This window comes from Marmota marmota, unplaced genomic scaffold, assembly GCF_001458135.2.
Source record: "Marmota marmota marmota unplaced genomic scaffold, marMar, whole genome shotgun sequence".
Taxonomy (NCBI): Eukaryota; Metazoa; Chordata; class Mammalia; order Rodentia; family Sciuridae; genus Marmota; species Marmota marmota.
In genome coordinates, this window is record NW_026000016.1 from 17,738,672 (window position 1) to 17,758,150 (window position 19,479).

General features: G+C 33.2%; 1 protein-coding gene across 10 annotated transcripts in view; it reads right to left on the reverse strand.

Annotated features, from left to right (window-relative positions):
- Positions 1-2,189: 2,189 nt before the first annotated feature.
- Cep170 (centrosomal protein 170) overlaps positions 2,190-19,479 on the reverse strand; it is a 129,695-nt gene continuing 112,405 nt past the window's right edge. For 9 of the 10 annotated variants that reach the window (XM_048809219.1, XM_048809227.1, XM_048809223.1 and 6 more), the window contains 4 exons: positions 16,050-16,138; positions 6,951-7,044; positions 6,140-6,191; positions 2,190-4,462 (listed from right to left, as the gene is read on the reverse strand). In XM_048809219.1, coding sequence (XP_048665176.1) covers positions 4,173-4,462; positions 6,140-6,191; positions 6,951-7,044; positions 16,050-16,138 — 525 coding nt within the window. In that variant the 3' untranslated portion in view covers positions 2,190-4,172. Of the gene's footprint in view, positions 4,463-4,496; positions 5,583-6,139; positions 6,192-6,950; positions 7,045-16,049; positions 16,139-19,479 lie in introns of those variants that run through there. The other variant, XM_048809224.1, reaches the window with a different exon arrangement.

The following is a 19,479-nucleotide window of genomic DNA, read 5'->3' on the forward strand; positions in this document are numbered from 1 at the left end:
TTTTTATCCTTCAGTTCAAGGTGAGACCTTGTAATAGTAGTAGTACTAATAGTTACAGTGGTAACAATAACACTAAAAGATTTCAATTAACAAATGCTTGCAATATTGTAATACATGCAAGGGCACTAAAAAGAGTATTAGACATAAACAAACATCAGGTTCAGGTGGTGAAGTGTTGTGTTAGACAGAAGGGCAGCAAGGAGCTTTGACCTCTTGGAAATGATGTAGAAAAGAAGGAAAAAGGGGAAGTATCAGGCTAATGAACTATATACATGGAGGAAAGAAGAGAGTTGGGAACTCATTTAGATCTTAAGGAGATAACAAAGCTTCAACTTAAGAGTTAGAGCCCAGATATTCCTGTTAGACTCCCATTGTACTGTTCATCCTAACATTTAAATAATGTGAACATAGATTTCCTTAAAGATGTAAAGTTCCCTGGAGATGATTATTTCTTGGAGAATTTGCATGTAACTCCAGGTAGAATTCAACTGCTCAGTGAGTCCCTCAGGGATCAGGGCAGCAGCAGCACAGAACAAGAGAAGCCTCCTCAACTTCAATTAAAATCTAGTGTTAAACTGTGCAGTTAAGTGAAAGTGACTTTTGGGTCTAACTAGAGCAGGGAGGGGTGCTCAGAGGAAAAGGAGGGTTGAAAGCCAGACCACAGAAAGTTCTTGGAAACTTTAATTAAAATATACATAAGAGAATCAACATTATTGAGCAGCAATGCACTTACTTTCAAAGCACTCAATCTACTGAGATAGCTACATAAACAATTCACTACAACATAAGGTACAATATGGTCTTTCCATCTAATATTACCCATTTAATTAACCTTTATCTTTTACTGCCTGCCTCCCTACTCTAGAATCTTAAGGTCTAAGAGCACAATGGGTTGTTTCTGTTCACTGCTAGGACTCTCTGTGATGAGAATACTGCCTGATATGTGTCAGGCACTTAGTACTAGATTTATTTGTTCAGATCTGAGATTTATAGATTTGTAAGATCATATTTGAGTTACAGCTGAGTCCAAGGGGGCTATGAAAACACAATGAGAATAAGACTTTATAAGAATCAGAGATTTTTTTGAAGGAGAACCACTTCATAAAGTCACTTGAACTAGACCTGGATAATAAGACTTATTATTTTGCAGATCCGAACACGGAGGAAGACACTTACAGCTAACAGGAAATGGGCCTGGATCTAAAATATCCAAGTCTAGTTTCTTTTCCTAATGTTAGAATCCTGTCATGCACAGATATGACAAGTAAATTCAAGGGCACAAAGGAAGCAAGTTTGAAAGTGTATGATCTTCTCAAGGAAACGAGGAGTATTTTAGTGACCAGAAGAGAAGACTATGTATATGTTTCATGGGAGATGGGAAGAAAAAATAAAAGTTGGTGGTGCAGTCAACTGAGGGGAAATTTCTTTTTTGCTGTACTGGAGATTGAACCCAAGAGTGTTCTGCAACTGAGCTACATCTTCATTCCTTTTTATTTTTTGAGACAGGGTCTCTTTAAATTGCCCAGGCTGGTCTTGAAGTTGCCATCCTCCTGCCTCAGCCTCACGGGATTACAGGCATGTACCACCAAGCCCAACCTGAGGGAAGATTTGTGAAGAGATCAGTGGGGCCTGGAAGAACAGAGGGTTGTAGATAAACAGAAAAGAAGGGGAGGAAGTGGCCTGTGTACAGAGGAATGAAAAGCTAGTTAAGAGTTTTACAAATTGTGGTAGAGATTGTATTAGGTATAGAGATAAATAAGACCAGGGCTTCTTTATGGAAAGTCTCAAAAGGTCAGGCTGTAAAACTTAGAAGAATGTTGATTAGTAATGGGGAGAGACATTCAAGATTCTTGAGCTTAAATGATATGATGAAAGAAATGAATTCCCAATTGACATTTCTCAAATTTATGATGTCCAAGATATTTTAAATTTTTACTTTGCTTCCAACATATACCATAATGTTTGTATAAAGTTTATATCATAAAGACCTTTGTATGCATATATTACATTAATGTATTAAGCTAAGTGAATTATATTTACTATAATTTGCTAAGAAAATGTTTTCTTTAGTCAAAATAATATGAGGTTTGAAAATGGTCACATATTAATTAGAACTGGAAGATTCTTTTACTAATTGATGATTATTAGTAAGTCAGATGGTAGAAGAAATAAAATATATAATCATTGTATAAAGTTCCAGAAACACTTTATTTAAAAATGGAATTGTAAATGCTTAACAAAATAACATAAGTAATAAATGTAACAAAAATAAATAAGGAGAATAATGTATTCATACAAAATAAAAATAACATAGTAAAAGGCCAAATGTTTATAATTGAACAAAACTGTGTAAACAAACAATAACGTAAGTAGAGTAAATGCTAAATTTTCTAACTCCTTACCTTCTACTTCCATGTGGATATGATCAGTACCCAAACATTAAACAAAAGAGGGAGCAATGATGATTATTTTGTTCAACTTTTTCTTCAAATGGACTGACCCTGTTTGAACATTTTATTTATTCCTTTAGTGCATTTTTATCTTTCCTTTTATGTACTTTAAAACCTTTTTTAGTCTTCCTTTATTAGATACAATGGGAAATCAGCTTTACAAGGAGTTCTTTACCTTTTGTTTGTTTAAAGAAAAACATGAAATCCAGTATACAACAGAATTGTTTTTACAACTCTACAAAAAGACTCTGCCTTTTTATTACTTGATCCAATAGTACAGGATTTTTTAAATCCTATAAAGTTCTGAAGTACACAGTTACTTTGTTTCTTTAAATAAGGTAGAACAGGTTATTGCTGAAATTAAAATTAAAGACTATTTCACAAAAGTTACAGTTTAACCTTTAGGGGCTGCTGGAATCAAGGGGGAAATCCTGGTCTAAAAATATTTAACTAAGATTCACCCAAATTATAGTGTTCTGGAAACACAAAGATAATTACTTTATTTTTAAAGTCACCCAAATGTGAACTTACTGGAAGGAAAGGAAAAAAAAAAAAGAGTTTATCGAAGATATTTTTCATAGGCTTTCTGTTTAGTAGCATAAGCCAAAAGCCTTTGTCATTGTTGTCTTTCAGGGTCTTCATAAATGTGTTTTAAGACTGAGACAGGATTTACTATTGGGTCCTACAGGGAAACACACAGAAGCAATTCACTGCTTGGGAGTGAAACTATCAACTAATCTTACAACTACTGGTTCTCCAAGTTTCCTAATGAAGAAAATTTTAACTTCATGATTATTTCAGGGGGAATTTTTTTCAACTGTCACATATAAACTTGGTAGCACAGGACCGATATACATGTTCTTAGTTTTAAAAATATACTCCACCTAAACTATCTGTCTAGTTTAATCTTTCTAGTTATCATTTAATCTAAAATGAGAGACAAAATCTTATTTCCATTTAAAAAATTGAAAAAAAGTGCCAAATTGATCTTTTTGAAAGTGGAGTAAAACACTGTGGGGTTAAAACAAATACAGTATTATCAATTTCCTATGTACAAAAAAGACGGTTAGTCCTTATTGATATAGATATGTCCACCTACCACTCCCAGTAAATCTTAGTGCAAACATAATGGTTAATCTCCATAAACCCCAAGACAAGTTATGTAGCAACAAAGTTATATAAATCACATCTATGCTGGAAAATTTTAGGACACAGAATGACTGTTGTAAAAGGTCTGCTTTACTGTGGAGAACAATGTCATTGTGTCCAATGGTAATGAGTACTAATATAAACCTAACATTAAGAAGCAAATAGAATGTTTAACAAATCTGTACAGATGAAGAGGAAGTCCATTTCAGGGAGCAGCTTGGCACAGGAGACAGGGGGATATTTAGTTTGCTTGTAGGTCACAGCATGGCTTAAAAAAAAAACAAAGATCTATGAAGGGAAAGGATGCAATAATTCAATTTGAAAATCATAAAACCACAAAAGGTAAATCTGCCACAATCTGCTTTTCCCTATATGTGCATCAAGTGGTTATCTAAATGGTTTGAAAGCACTACTATGACGCTTCATTTTAGGTAAAAAAATAAATAAAATTAAGAAGACAGGGATGACAAGATTGTAGTTGACCAAATTGTCTTGTTTTGTATGTCAATACTATGCTGCTTCCAATAATTCCTAGACATTCCACAGGTAATTGTTTTAACAATCAAGAGAAAGTCATTCATGTACTGTAATATCTTCCTCTTCCCCATCAGGGTTGAACCTATTGAAATGTATACTGAAATCAGCCTCAGATTCGGCATTCTCAAATTCAGCTGAGACTGAGGCAGCAGCAGGAAGAAGAACCCTAGCTTCTGGCTGGCAAAGTGTTGGTGTCTGACCCGGGCTGCTGTGGTTATTCACAGGACTGGATTTCTGTTTTGGCGGAGATGGCAAGATAGCACTAGGAAATCCCAAGTTGTTGAGAGCTTCCAAAGTTCCATCTGGGTCAATCATAGTATTGATTGCTGAAGGAAAAAAAAATAAAAAAGAAAGTAAAAAACGTAGAGGGAAGAAGATATAATTGTAGATGCAATTAAATTTGAATAGTTAACTTTTTTATGATCTGGGTAATATTTCAATTATTGGTGTGTATATGATCTTAATTGTCACTAATCTTTCCAATACCATTACTATATTTAAATCTCTACTCTTTTTAATTCTGTGGCTAATCTATATTGTTGATTATACAGACATGAGTGTTTTTTGTGGAAAATCACTTGGGCATTTCAGAAACTGTTACATAACTGCTATTTGTAGATGCAGAATTCAAGAAGACCTTTCTGAAATTTGCTTTTATTATTGTGAGAAGATAGTGAAAGTATTGGTTATGGGTTTTAATAAACACCTGAGCCCAATTTAGCACTCAGAAAATTGAGTATGTAGCTAAAATGGGATTCAGAGTCACTTCAAGGCTGTCAAGGCCAGAAGAATATCAGCATTTTTGAGTGCTACCAGAACATGTTGTTATTTACACTGTCTGCCTGCCAGGATTATCAGCTGTGTATAAGTTTTCTCTCAGAGAAGGCAAAGCATTTTCTTAGGGGCTAGATACTAATACCCAGCAGGGCAAACAGACCTTGGTAATGCTACAGAAGGGACCAAAGATCTTTGGGTAGTCAAGGGCAGTTCCCAAACAGTGATTTTCAACTTGACGTCAAGCTGAGTAAGGAGTTGGGAGAAGCAAGCATCATATAAGTATCTCTTAGAAGCCTATTCAAAAATTTATTAATCTACTTTGTGAAACTGTACAATTTACGGGGTTTTATATCATAATAATTAGATGTGATGGACCTGAATAAAGGTTAAGAACCTCTTAGGTAGGTCTAACATATTATGCCCATCATAGTCAGTCAGTAAAGACTGAGTAGAAATAGCAGAAGGCCCTAGAACTTTCTTGTTGTACCACTGGGGACTTCTAGGTCAAGACAAGTATTAATGAATGATCTAGATCTGACATGAGTAAGAATATCTCTGTCAAAGTTCAAGAGGCAAACAGAGTCTCTTTCATTTTCTTTTTTCCTTCTTCTTCTAGTTCCTGTAGCCAATATGCATTCATATCTCACGGTTCATCTATGCAAATTTTATCTGCATTAAAACATAAGTTCATTTGAAGTTATGCCAACAATTGTCAAATAATTCTAATTATCAATAAGCATTTTCAGCTGTATTTACACATTTTAAATATGTACCTAGAATATAACATCTAGCCTATTTTCACATCTAAGCACTAATATATGCTTAAGATTTAACTTTACTAAATTTTTAACCTTTTTTTTTTTTGATACCAGGGATTGAACCCAGGAATGCTGTATACTGAGCTATACCTCCAACCCTTTTTATTTTTAAATTTTAAGACAGGGTCCTGCTAAGTTGCTAAGGTTTACCTTGAAATTGTGACCCTCTTGCCTCAGCCTCCTGAGTCACTGGGATTACAATGCACCCAGTTATTTTTAACTTTTTCATCAAGTTTTAAAGTTTCCTTTTTATGGGTAATTTGAATATGTAGAATGCTATATTTTTACATGTGTCATAAAACTTAATCAAACGTTGTCATAATGATAAAAATATTTTAAGAAGTATCTCTTAGAATGCACTTATTCTTAGCTATTAGCACTTTATACCTAATTCAGTAGTAAATTTACCTTGTAACTGCTTTTCAACTCTTTTCAGCTCCTGTAAAATAGAAGAAATCTCCTGCAAGGAAAGCAATAACAAGAATCAGCTTATTTTAAATAAAACATTTTCAAATGACAAGCAATGAACTTCACTCATTTTATTTGAAACTCTAAATATCATTTACATGATACAACTTAGTAACAACATGATATGAAATAATTATGACACCCAGTAAACAAAATCCAAATTTAGAATCTTTAAAAGCAAAATTGAGTAATTTTTTTCAATGCAATAATGATAGAAGATAAAAAGTTCAAGGTAATTTACCATTATAGAAACAAAGATTTTGACAAAATTTGTATTGATTGGCTTTATAATAACTCTATAATAAGTGTCTAAGAGTTTTCTTTGGAAAAAATATATATAAAAACTGCAGCTTTAATATTAGAATTCTACTCTGTAGTAGAAATCTATACAAATTATTTTAAAAGGAGGCAAGCAATGAATTAAGTAAATGAAAATAACTCACATCAACTTAATGTTTGTACTTATTTTAAAATTGCTATTTTTAATGTATAATTATTAAAAAGAACAAGATTTGTTAATAGTGAAAAAACATTCCTCCCTCTGGCCCTCTGTACTTTTGAAATTATCAACCTATTATTTTAAATTCCTTTGTGCTAGTCCGATAAAGGAAAAAGATTTTTTCAAATTTGTACATTTATATCTTCTTTTTCAAATATAAACTAACAAATAACTCAAAAATAGGTATATTATCTTTCCTTAAAATAAAACTCTATCACTGAAATGTCTTAATCTTAAGAAAAATTGCCATACCATGCTTGAGGTTTTCACAATAGGGACCTCACTTTCAGCTCTTAATTTGCTTTCTATTTCATCCCAGTTCCGATCTTTGTCTTTAAATAATATTCTAAAAATAAAAAAGGAATAAGCATTTTACTTTCATATTTTAAAAACCTAACATGTTTTCATTATAATGACAATTCCAAAAACAATATATCTTTTCAAAGCTACACAGGAGGGTAAAAACCTGCCTGAACTAAAAATTAAATACTAAGCCAATAGGACCAATTAATTAACACATATGAAAAACTTGTATTAAAAATGAAACTAGATAGTATCAATACATGAATAAACTCTTCAATATTCATCTCATTCTTTTTTTGAAAACCAAATATAGAACAAATGTAGATTTGACATAACCCCCAAAATTTAACTAATATTTATAATTAACAACATAACTGTTACTAGCTGGATGGGGTGGCATGTGCCTAAAATCCCAACTACTAGGGAGGCCAAGCCAGAAGGATCAGGAGTTTGGACACGGTCTGGGTAACAGTGGGAATCTGTCTCAAAACAAAAATGAAATAAAATAATGCAAAACAAAAAGGATGGATGCTTACAATGAACATACAAGTTTGTTCTGATAGAATATACACAGTATTAAGTAAAGTAAGAGTAAGGTGAAAATAGGCTGAATGAGGTATGAACAATTGTGTTAAAACCTCTATATAGGAGTAGACAACTTTATTGGTGGAGCAAAGTGTAAACATTATTTTACAGATTGAAAACTGAAGAACTTACTATGTTTATTTTTGTACATCTTAAGTCATGTTACTTTTTTTTTTTTTTTTGGNAAGGTAAACTGTATTCAGAATGTTACTTTTTTTTTTTTTTTTTGGCGCCAGGGATTGAACCCAGGGGTGCTTAACAACTGAGTCACATCCCCAGCCCATTTTATATTTTATTTTGAGACAAGGTCTTGCTAAGTTGCTTACAGCCTCACTAAGTTGTTCAGGCTGGCTTTGAACTTGCAATCTTCCTGCCTTGGACTCCTGAACCACTAGGATTACAGGCATGTACCACTGTACTCAGCTAATGTTACTGTATTTACATATAATCTATTAGATTTAAGAAACTTTTTTTTTTTTTTGTAGATGGGCACAACACAATGCCTTTATTTTTTTTTTTAATGTGGTGCTGAGAATCAAACTCAGGTCCTGCCCGTGCTAGGCGAGCGCTCTACCGCTGAGCCACAATCCCAGCCCAAGATTTAAGAAACTTTTAAACTTTTATCTTTTTAATAAAAAAAAAATACTATTTTAGAGATAAATATCCTATACTGGAAACTAAATTTAAATAATTTATAAAGTACCACCAAATTTTGATTTGTCTTTCAAACCTGGCATTTACCTTTATATTCAATATTTTATCATCTATGAGACATGATTCAGCAGCTTTAGAAAAATGTAAATACTAACCACCATTTTTAATTTTTTAAAAAATTTCTTCAATGAGTCACTCTGGAAATGTAGCTTAACTGCCTTATGTAAAAATCAACACTGTACAACATTAAGAAAGTAAGTTTTTACTATTGGTAGCTAATTAATATTTAAATAGTAAATTAATGTCCTTAATGGTATTTCTTCAAAGGTCAATATGCCATGCAGTTCATTAATATACATTCAAATCTGGAACATTTACAATTACGCATAACCATACTTAATAATATAATGATGGGTCTGGAATCTGGTATAAGTTTACTCTTCTGATCTATTATCAAATTTTGTAAACTCAAAAGACTAACCATCCTCGCCAGTCATATTTTTACGAACTGTTGGGCTAATGACTGTGATATTAAGGAATAAGCAAAGTATTGTGTTCTTTTGAGAGTCCTTGTAGCACTAGTACTGGGAATTAGGAAAATAACTTGTACAACTGGAAAAGTCTACATTTAGCCAGACAGTGCTAAGAATTCATAGAAGTTCTAAAATTATTAAACCACAGACATTTTACTTTGACGAAAATGGCTTAGAATACTTAAATAAGTTTCCTGATTCACCAAGAAACAAAACAAAATGAAACAAAACAAAAAAGCCAAAACTCTTAAAGGGATAAAAAGCTTATTTTAAAGGATAATTTGTAAATATGGTACAGACTTAAGAAGCCAAACCTATCATTCTGGCTTTAAGAAATGAATTCTAGCCCTTTCTACCAGAAGACTACCGCGGGAGGTCAAGCCCAGCGACCCAGATCCACCAACATCGGCCTCTGCAGGGTCCAGGTGCACAGCACGCCTGGTCCACCCTTTTCCCGGCAGGGCAGACACTCGCCAGAGCCCAGCCTCTGGTGCAAGACCACCCATTCTGACCAGTGGACTACCATGGGAGCCAAGATCAGCCCAGACCGCCCACACCAGCCCACACAGGTTCTAGGCTCTCAGTAGGCCCAGCTCACCCCTTCTCGGGCAGGGCAGACACCTGCAAGAGCCTAGTCTTTGGTGCAGGACGGTCCCTTCTGACAAGCAGACTGCTGCAGAGGTCAAGCTCAGGGCCCCTGATCCATCTACACCCACCTGTGCTGGACCCAGGAGCACAGCAGCCCAATCCACCCCTCCCCAGGCGGGACAGACACTCACCAAAGCATAGCCTCTGGTGCAGGACTGCCCTTTCCGACCAGCAGACTACCATGGGAGGTCAAGCCAGTGACCCAAATCCACCCACTCCATCTTAAGCAGGTCCCAGATCCAGGATGCAGTAGCATCCATTGAGGGACACCAACAAGGTCTGGAAGCCCAACAGCAAGTTGAGGTACAGACAATCTGCATGGGTACTACAAGAATATAGAAAAGAAACTTAATATCTCAAATCCACATGGCAAGAAAGGAAACCATATAGACAACATGAAAAAACAAGGGAGGAAAGTGCCCCGAACAAACCAGGACACTATAACAGAATCCATGGACAGTGAAGTTGATGAAATGTCAAAGAAGGAGTTCCAGAAGGTTCATAATTAAAATAATCTGTGAATTAAAGGATGACCTAAATGAGCAAATACAGGCAAAAATTTATCACTCCAACGAAGAGATAAGAGAAAATACAGGTAGTAAAAGATTACTTCCAGACTAGATCACTTGGAAGAAAGAACGTCAGAAAATGAAGACAAAGTATACAACCTGAAAAATAAAGTTGATCACACAGTGAAGATAGTAAGAAACCATGAACAGAACAACCAAAAATTATGGAACAGCATCAAAAGACCAAATCTAAGAATTATTGGGATAGAGGAAGGCACAGAGTTTCAAACCAAAGGAATGCACAATCTCTTCAATGAGATAATATCAGAAAATTTCCCAAGCATGAGAAACGAATTGGAAAACCAAATACAAGGAGGCTTATGGGACACCAAATGTACAAAATTACCACAGATCTCCACCAAGGCACATTAGAATGAAAATGCCTAGCATACAGAATGAGGATAGAATCTTAAAAGCCGTAGGAGAGAGGACAGATCACACATAGGGGGAGACCAATTTGTACCTCAAAAGATTTTTCAACCCAGACCCTCAAAGCCAGGAGATCATGGAACAACATATACCGAGCTCTGAAAGAAAATGGATGCCAACCAAGAATCTTATATCCAGAAAAACTAAGATTTAGATTTGATGATGAAATAAAAAACCTTCCAGGATAAACAAAAGTTAAAAGATTTTTACAACCAGAATGCCTGCACTACAAAACATCCTCAGCAAAATATTTTAAGATGAAATGAAAATGCATTCTGCTGTCATATATAAATTAAGAAATGAATTCTAATACAATGTTATATTTAAATACTAAGGAGACAGAAAAGCATATCAAGAAATTATTTTAGACCAGGCTATGATGGTCAGAATTGTTTTTGTTCAAAAATCAATATGCATCTTCAAGAAAAAAAACCATAGTTTTCAAAGTCCTTTTCAGATTGTCATTACAGATTAAAAGTAGGCTAAACTTCATCAGGAAAACATAATAAATTCCAAAGATTATTTTATTCAATAATTTAATTACTAAGCTAAAAGTACTTTTTGATAAAGTCTTGGTGTGGGGGAGTCTTAGACTCATATTCTAAGTCCTCTATAACCTATTTTCTAGCATTGTCTCTCAATACATGGAAACTGGTATTGCAAAGTGACAGTCTACCAATGCAGGGCCATGTTTTGTAACTTGAGTGGGTCACTTCATATGGAATACAATGAGAATGCTGCAAAACAGGAGTTCTCACATAAATACTTTTAAATTGAATCCACAGGAAGTATTCAAATAATTTAAATATGCATTTCTTTAGACTGACCTCAGTAGGTATTTGAGTTTATATGTTTGCGCACAAAGCTTAAAGATCAGGCATTCCTTAAGGTACCCATGCAGAAGGCTTACATCTCTATTTTTTAGATTTGGTTATCAAAAATCATGCCCATCTTTGAATATTATCTATTCCACAAAATCTTCCCTGATCATCCCAGGTGAAAGTGATCCTTCCTTTTCTTTTTATTCTATCATATGTTGTCTTGTATAACAATGTTACACGTGTAATTATATATGTGCTTTACCTTATCACTTGATTATAAATTTTATAAGTCAAAATGGTGTTTTATTCTCTTTATTATCTTATTCCACAAAGTCTGTCAAAGTGTTTTACACATAGTAAAACTCAATACTCAAACTGAAGGTAACTCAAATATATGGAACATTCAATATTCAAATGTAATGTTGTTGAGGCATTTTTTCCCAAACTGTCAAATTTCTAAGAAAGTAAAATCAATAGCCAACCAATAAATCAATGTGCTCTTTGTTCTCAATTTTAATTAAATGCCAAAGCTACATAAATCATTTTTCTTAGGGGGAGATTAGAGATGAGTTCAGAGCAGAATGAGAAACACACACTGTGGTAAAAAACAATCAACAAGAGAATGGTAGTAAGAAGTCCATAAAAATCTGAAAACTGAGTAAGTGGATAAGGATACAGTTATTAGAGTGATTATTTCTTGTAGTTGGAATGAAATAACATGGTATATTCATTTACATGCAAAATGTTTTACAGTAGCAAGTCACACACCACACTTTTAATAAGACTCTTATGATATTTTTATGGATAACAGTGTATCAAAAGCAATCATTTAATATATTAACTTTCTATTGCTTTCTTCTTTTTATGATAAAGGACAAAGTCCTTCACAAAATTTGCCTAAATTGATACATCCTAATCTCTACATTGTCATCTCATAATCCCGAGCCTGTCACTACACTTTTTACCTAACTCCTCTCCCTATTCTTCAGGACTTAAATTGCCCACCAATCTCTCCTAGATCCCAGAACTCGCTATGGGATCTCACAGTATCTTATCCTGTAATTTCCTTTCTATTCTTACCACATTGCATTATAATTGCCCATCTGCCTGCCTTCTGCACTCAATTGTGAGGGCATTTTGAAGAGTGCTGGACAAAAATATCCACTTAAAAACAACTTTATCAATGAATAAATTTGGAGACTATTCCTATATAAGATTTTTATTTTTATTTTCTTTTTCAGTGCTGGGGACTGAACTTGGGCTAGTCAAGTACTTGTACATGGCAAAGTAAGTATTCTACCACTGAGTTATACTTCCAGCCCAATTTCTATATACGATTATTTAATCAATATTTAGTTTATTTATTTGTCCCTTAGTTAATAATCTTGCCATGATATACCAATTTTACAATATAATTTTAGTGGAATAAAATTCAAAATCATAACCTTCAATTAAACTGAATACTTTACTCAACCTGAGGTTTGATTCTTGGTACTAATAAGCACGCATGTGATTAGGACCTGGAGATTTGTTAATTCATGTGTAATAATTAATTAGCTAAGTTTAATTTTTTTCCTTTCAAATTCCAGTTGGGCTCACCCAAGGGAATAGTAAACTACATCTGACTCTGGCCACACACTGGATGAGTACATCACAGATGGGTGGGCTATGATAGTAAAGAAAAGCTCTTCTTTTTTTTTTTTTTGTGAAAGAAAATGGGCTGATGTGACTATTAAGGGAAAACAAACCTCATCTAAGATGGCATTAGTCTTAACTGCTTAATCAGTGTGTATAAGTAAAAACAAAAACAAAGGAATCATTTATAAACTCAATCAGACTTCACAAAATGCATTATTTCTAAATAGCATGCAATTAATCTCTGAATTATGAGCCCTAACTTTTAAAAAATGAAATAGGATTTCAATTTACTAAAGTAAAATTAGTATTGTTATTTATATTTTTATTATCTCTTCTATGTAACTACTAATGATTTTAATATTAGGAAAAAGGAAAAGAAGGTGACTGGACTTCTGTGGGAACACAATTGTGATAAGTGAACTACAAATAATGAAACTAAGACAAACCAGGTAGCAGAAACAGCTAACTTAACACAGGTTGACTCATTTAAATATATTATCTAGAATGTAAACTCTACAACAGCAGGGGTTTTTGTTTTGTTAATGTCTAATTATAAAGTACCTAGAATGTACTTTACAACTATCTGTTACTGAATGGATATTAAATTATTATTCTGTGGAAAGTTAACTTTATTTGAAACTCATAGGAATATGTCACAATTGACAAAGAGTAAATTTTCTTGAAAAAAGAACAATGGATGGCAAAATAAGGATATAGTTATTAAAATAATTTTAAAGACCACTTATGTTTATGAGGAACAACTTAAGAAAAGCCAAATAATCAAATACTTTTTTTTTAACTATAAAGGTAGTATGTCTCATATTCCAACCCAATTTGGAGAGACTATCAATATACTTCAGTGATACTCTCGAAAAAATACTGATTGAAAAGACAAAAATATGGAAAAAATATATTTGTGTACTGACATATATAAACATATACAGGTAAAAGACATTATATGTATATTTTTCTGAAATATTTGTATGTTTTTTAAAAAAATTTAATTGCAGGTGGACATAATATCTTTATTTATTTTTATGTAGTGCTAAGAATCGAATCCAGCACCTCACACATGCTAGGCGTACTGAGCCACAATCCAGCCCCTAAAATATTTGTATTTTTAAACCATGCTCATATATTACTTCTGTTAAGATACTCATTTACAAATAAAGAGGAAAAAAGAACCAGACAGTACAGATTAGACCATTCTTGTGAATATAACAAATTTTTGATTATTTTTCTTCTAGAAGACAACAAAGTGAAGAGATGATCTGGTACATTTTTAAGAAATTATACAGACAAGAACTCAAGATATAAAAGAAAATGCCACGCATGGTGGCACACGCCTATAATTTCAGCATCTCAGAAGGCTGAGGCAGGAGGATAACAAGTGCAAAGCCAGCCTAGGCAAAAGCAAGGTGCTAATAAGCAACTCACTGAGAACCTGTCTCTAAATAAATACAAAAATGGGGCTGAGGATGTGGCTCAGTGGTCAAGTGCTCCTGAGTTCAATCCCCCCTGCCCCAAATATGAAAGAAAGCTCAATCCAGTTCTTAACATGCCAAGTAAAATTTCTACATTTGACTGAAAAATGATGTAAACTTTTTATAGTAAACATTTTTAATTTTTTTAAAAAAATACATTAAACACATTTGATATGATACTTTTGAAATAGTTTTTGAAAAAATATCTTAAGTTTCTTTTAAACTAGGTAATTTACCTTAAAATTCAATAAAAATAATGTTCACTGTTTTTCCCAAATACTTATTGGTATTTATCAAACACTGATGAAATGTTTTATTTTAATATACAAGCCACATAAAATTATATTTGTGTGGAATTTATAATTAACAAATAACTTTAAGAAATAGTTTCATTATATTTAAAACTTTTAATTATATGAATTAGAAACAAATTAAGCTACAGTGTTAATGATTTCTGAAGTATTATTACACAGAATCTAGAATTCTCTGTTTTGAATAGGTAATGAAGTTATAAAATAACAATATTTGATAGGTATTTTCTTTGGGGCAAAGTTTTCCCAAGATGAACACATTCATTCCAAAGATGCGAAATTTGAATTTGAGAAAAAGCAATGAAGAGTAAAAGCAGTGATATTACAGTTAAAAAAAATAAATATACTATGTATGTATGTTCATGTATGAGACTTGTATCTTCTTCTCCTTACAACAACTCTATGAGTAGTCAATAAAAGTATACATATTCCTCTGTTCCTCCCATGCTCTCCCTCCCTACCCTACTATGAGTCAGCCTCCTTATATCAGAAAAAGCATTCAACATTTGTTTTTTGGGGATTGGCTAACTTCACTTAGCATTGTCTTCTCCAACGGCCATTCATTTACCTGCAAATGTCATGATTTTATTCTCTTCTATTGCTGAGTAAAATAGATGAATTCTAGATAGGGCAGAGGGGTGGGAGGGAAGGGGAGGGGGCAGGGGATTAGCAAGGATGGTGGAATGTGATAGACATCATCATCCAAAGTACATGTATGAAGACACAAATTGGTGTCAACATACTTTATGTACAACCAGAGATATGAAAAAGTGTGCTGTACACATGTAATAAGAATTATAATGCATTCTGCTGTCATTATTTCTTTTTAAAAAATCAATAAAAAAAGTATACCTATTTCTCTACAAGATGGTAAAACTAGGGCCATATTAAACAAAGGGAGTATTCAAGTTCTTAGTAAGTGGCAAAGCTGAAATATCCTCAAGTGTTGTGCCTGTTAGACTAGTCTTGTCTTGTGTCTTTATTATATACATTTCCTAAGTCAAATAATGTCCCTTTTACCAATGAGGAAAATGAAACTAAAGTCTGAGGCCTTTAAAAGAACCCTCAAAAGTCTGTTAATTTAAATTATTTGCTATTATTTTTGTAGAAAAGGAAAATGTTTCTGGTTATTAATACAAGTTATTAATTACAAGTCAGTGATTACAGTTGTTAATTCTCAATTATAAAGGGGCTGAATATCAAAGGCATTTGTTAGCTATGGTTATTACTTATATTTTCAAACTAAAGGAGATAGTAAAGGCAGCAGGGAGATTCAGTTCCAATGACTTTATTAATTCTTCATAGCTGTGATATCAGGCTCAAAAAAATGGAAGAAGTAACTGTTATGGAAAGGAGGTTCCGGTAACCACAAGTACCTGATTTTTCCAGCTGTTTTATCTATAGATTGTCTTATCTTTTTAGAGAACTGAAAGACAGATGACAGCAGCAGATTATCTCCCATGACCTGAAACAGACAAAGAAAAAAAGTAGATATTAAAATACTACCACTGAATTGTACAACTACTAAGAACACTAGTCACAACTTAATATACAGGTATGTAGTATTTATGCTAATTTCAATGAAAAAATAAGGAAGAACGCAATTAGAGTAATATATAAGGAAATAAAGAAAATGAAACACTATTAATAAAGGAGTTTCTTTTGTCAAGTTTCCATATTGTTTTGGTCATACCATTTTGAAGAAAAAAATTCTAATTTAGCCTATCTTTAATTACTGTCATGACTCTCATACTCCATTCAAACTATCATAAAAGGGAAGATATGAATAATGTAGAGCACACTAAATGTATTATTTATTCTTTCACCAAGTAATATGAAAACAAAGATCAAGAAGAGCACAAACCCTCCTCTCTAAACAGAATATAATGGGAAAGACAAACTTTTCAAAATTTACTCAAAATATTAAGTTTTTGTGATGGGGTCAGTACTACCCCAGTTGAGATACAGAGGTTTGACAAACCTCTGTAAGTGCACAGGAAAGATTTTAAGGACCATATGGTTTCTACCAAAACTCAGCTTTCTTCTTGCAAAGTGAAAGAACATTCACAAAAGATATAAAAACATGAATAATGTTGTGTTGTAATAAAACATTATTTAAAAAACAGATGACAGGCCAAATTTGGTCTAAGAGCTGTAGTTTGCCAAGCAATGGGATAACTCATGAAAGCAAAGCTAGTACAGTTCACTAAAAGGACTGAATTTGAGTCTAGATGTTCCAAAATCAGCCTCTTTATATTGACAGACCTATATCAATACTTCGTAAGAAAACCCAGAAAATTCGATATGGTCTTGGATGTCAATATGCTTGGAAGACCTGTGAGAGGTAGGGATAATAGTCATATATAGGAAATATTATTAAATATTTTACAAAAAGCATGTAAATATATGCTAAATTTTGTGATGTAGTGCTGTAAGAATTCCAATGAAAATGAGTTTAGTGAGGGTGACATAAGTAGGATGTGGTCATGGAAAAACTAGAACTTACAAATGACAAGAATGTGAAGCCAGTGAAGGATAAAGTTTCTTAGGGTGTGAAAAGCAACATAAAGGCAAGGAGGATAAATAGGAATAAGATGTGTGGGTAATGAGGAAGTAAGCCAAATTAAAGTGGAAGACATACACAAATAAGGAAGGAGTGACAAAAGGCAGGGTAGTCTAAGGAAAGATTATACACAGAAGAGGATCTCTCTCTTTTCTACCCCATAAATTGCAGTTCAGTATATTAAACAAATTTCTGATAATAACCTTGAGATATTTTCTAGATATCTCCATCCTCTTTTACAAATAAAGATTTCTTGCACATTATTTTATTACACTTAGAGGAATTTAAATGATTTTCCTGCCTCAGTCCCCTGGGTAGCTGGGACTTCAGGCATGTGTCATTGAACTAATAATATGTTCATTTTAAAAACTAATAATTTAAAAATTTTTATAAACACTGGTCTGCAGGTTCACAGAATTAACCATGAATCAATATTCATGACACACATCACTGGTCCACTTGGGCAACTTTTTCTATCCTTTTAGTAATCTAATGACTCTACCACTCCTCCAAATAACTAGGATCTACCAATAATCAATAAAGAGTAGATAGTATTCAAAATATGTTCACTCCTCCACTGTCTCCACCACCATTGGAGGAAGATATTTCTGTACCCTCAGACTTTGACCTTAACCATGTGACATGCTTTGGCCAATGAGATGTTCAGAGATATGACATAAGCAAAGGTTTGAAATATGCTTGCACGTTAGGGCTTCCTCTCTAATGGTACCATAACAAGAAAAGCCCCAGTAAGCCTACTGGCCCAAGTACTACAAAAGATATATGGAATGCTAAAAGTTAGCCAATCTCAAAAAACCAAATGCTGAATGTTTTCTCTGATATAAGGAGGCTGATTCATAGTGGGATAGGGAGAGGGAACATGGGAGGAATAGACAAACTCTAGATAGGGCAGAGGGGTTGGAGGGGAAGGGAGGGGGCATGGGGTTAGAAATGATGGTGGAATGTGATGGACATTATTATCCAAAGTACATGTAGGAAGACACAGATTGGTGTGAATATACTTTGAATACAGCTAGAGATATGAAAAATTGTGCTCTATACATGTAATAAGAATTATAATCCATTCTGCTGTCATATGTATAAAAAATACATGAAGCAAATCTAGATGCAACTTGCAACTTTTAATTGTACTGCTAAGCCCACTATTAACTCTGGGTTAACCTCTCTGCCACAGAAACTTTTTCAGTTGTCTGTTATGCAGTAAGGCTGACTGATATATCTACTTCAATTTAGATATTTCCAAATTGAAGTAGATATATCAGTCCCATCTCTCTATCTTCCTGTTAAGGTAAACAATATCATGAATTCCATTTATCATTCTCTATCTTTCCTTTTTATGATATTTGTTAGATCTATTTATGTTCAAGGCATATATTTTTCATTTTATAAATATATGACAAAGATAGCAACAAATAATAAATGACAAAGACATGTTTAATTAGTAGAACTAAGTTATTTTCACCTATACCAGGACAGAGTTTATCTTCTTCATCTATTCCTAATTCAGTATGTTAATTCTAGGTGAAGAGAATAAACAAGGAAATGCATTTTTAAAAAACACATTATATATATAATCACATTATATATAACCTTTGGAGACTTAGTTTTTTCACTTATGTTGCTAAAATTCAAACATATCATTGCACATTTCTATAGTTTGTTTTTATTACAACTGTTCAAATTGTAAACATATCAGTTTACATATTTTTTTGCCAAGATAAACACTTTGATTCCAAGTTTTTGTTATTAGCAACATGATAATAACAATAGTAGTAGCAAAAGTAGTCCCCCATTATCTGTGATTTTGAATTCATGGTTCTAGGTAGCTGTGGTCAACCATAGTCTGAAAATGTTACACTGAAAAATCCAGAAATAAACCATTCATAAAATTTAAACTGTGCACTGTCCTGATTAGCATAATGAAATTTCCTGTCATTCTGTTCTATTCCACTTGGAACATGAATCATCACTTTATCCAGTTTATTCATGCTACATACACTCCTGCCCCCAAGTCACTTAGTAGCCATGGATTATCAGATCATCTGCTGATGTTCCAATGCATGTAGAACCTTACACAGTAACCTAACGCTAGGTCACAATGTTTATGTTATTAACCTTACTTTTTCTTATCACATTGACATTGTATCATCTGATATCACAAGAAGGATGAGGAAAGTACAATAAAGTATTTTGAGAGGCATCATGTTAAATAAACTTTATTA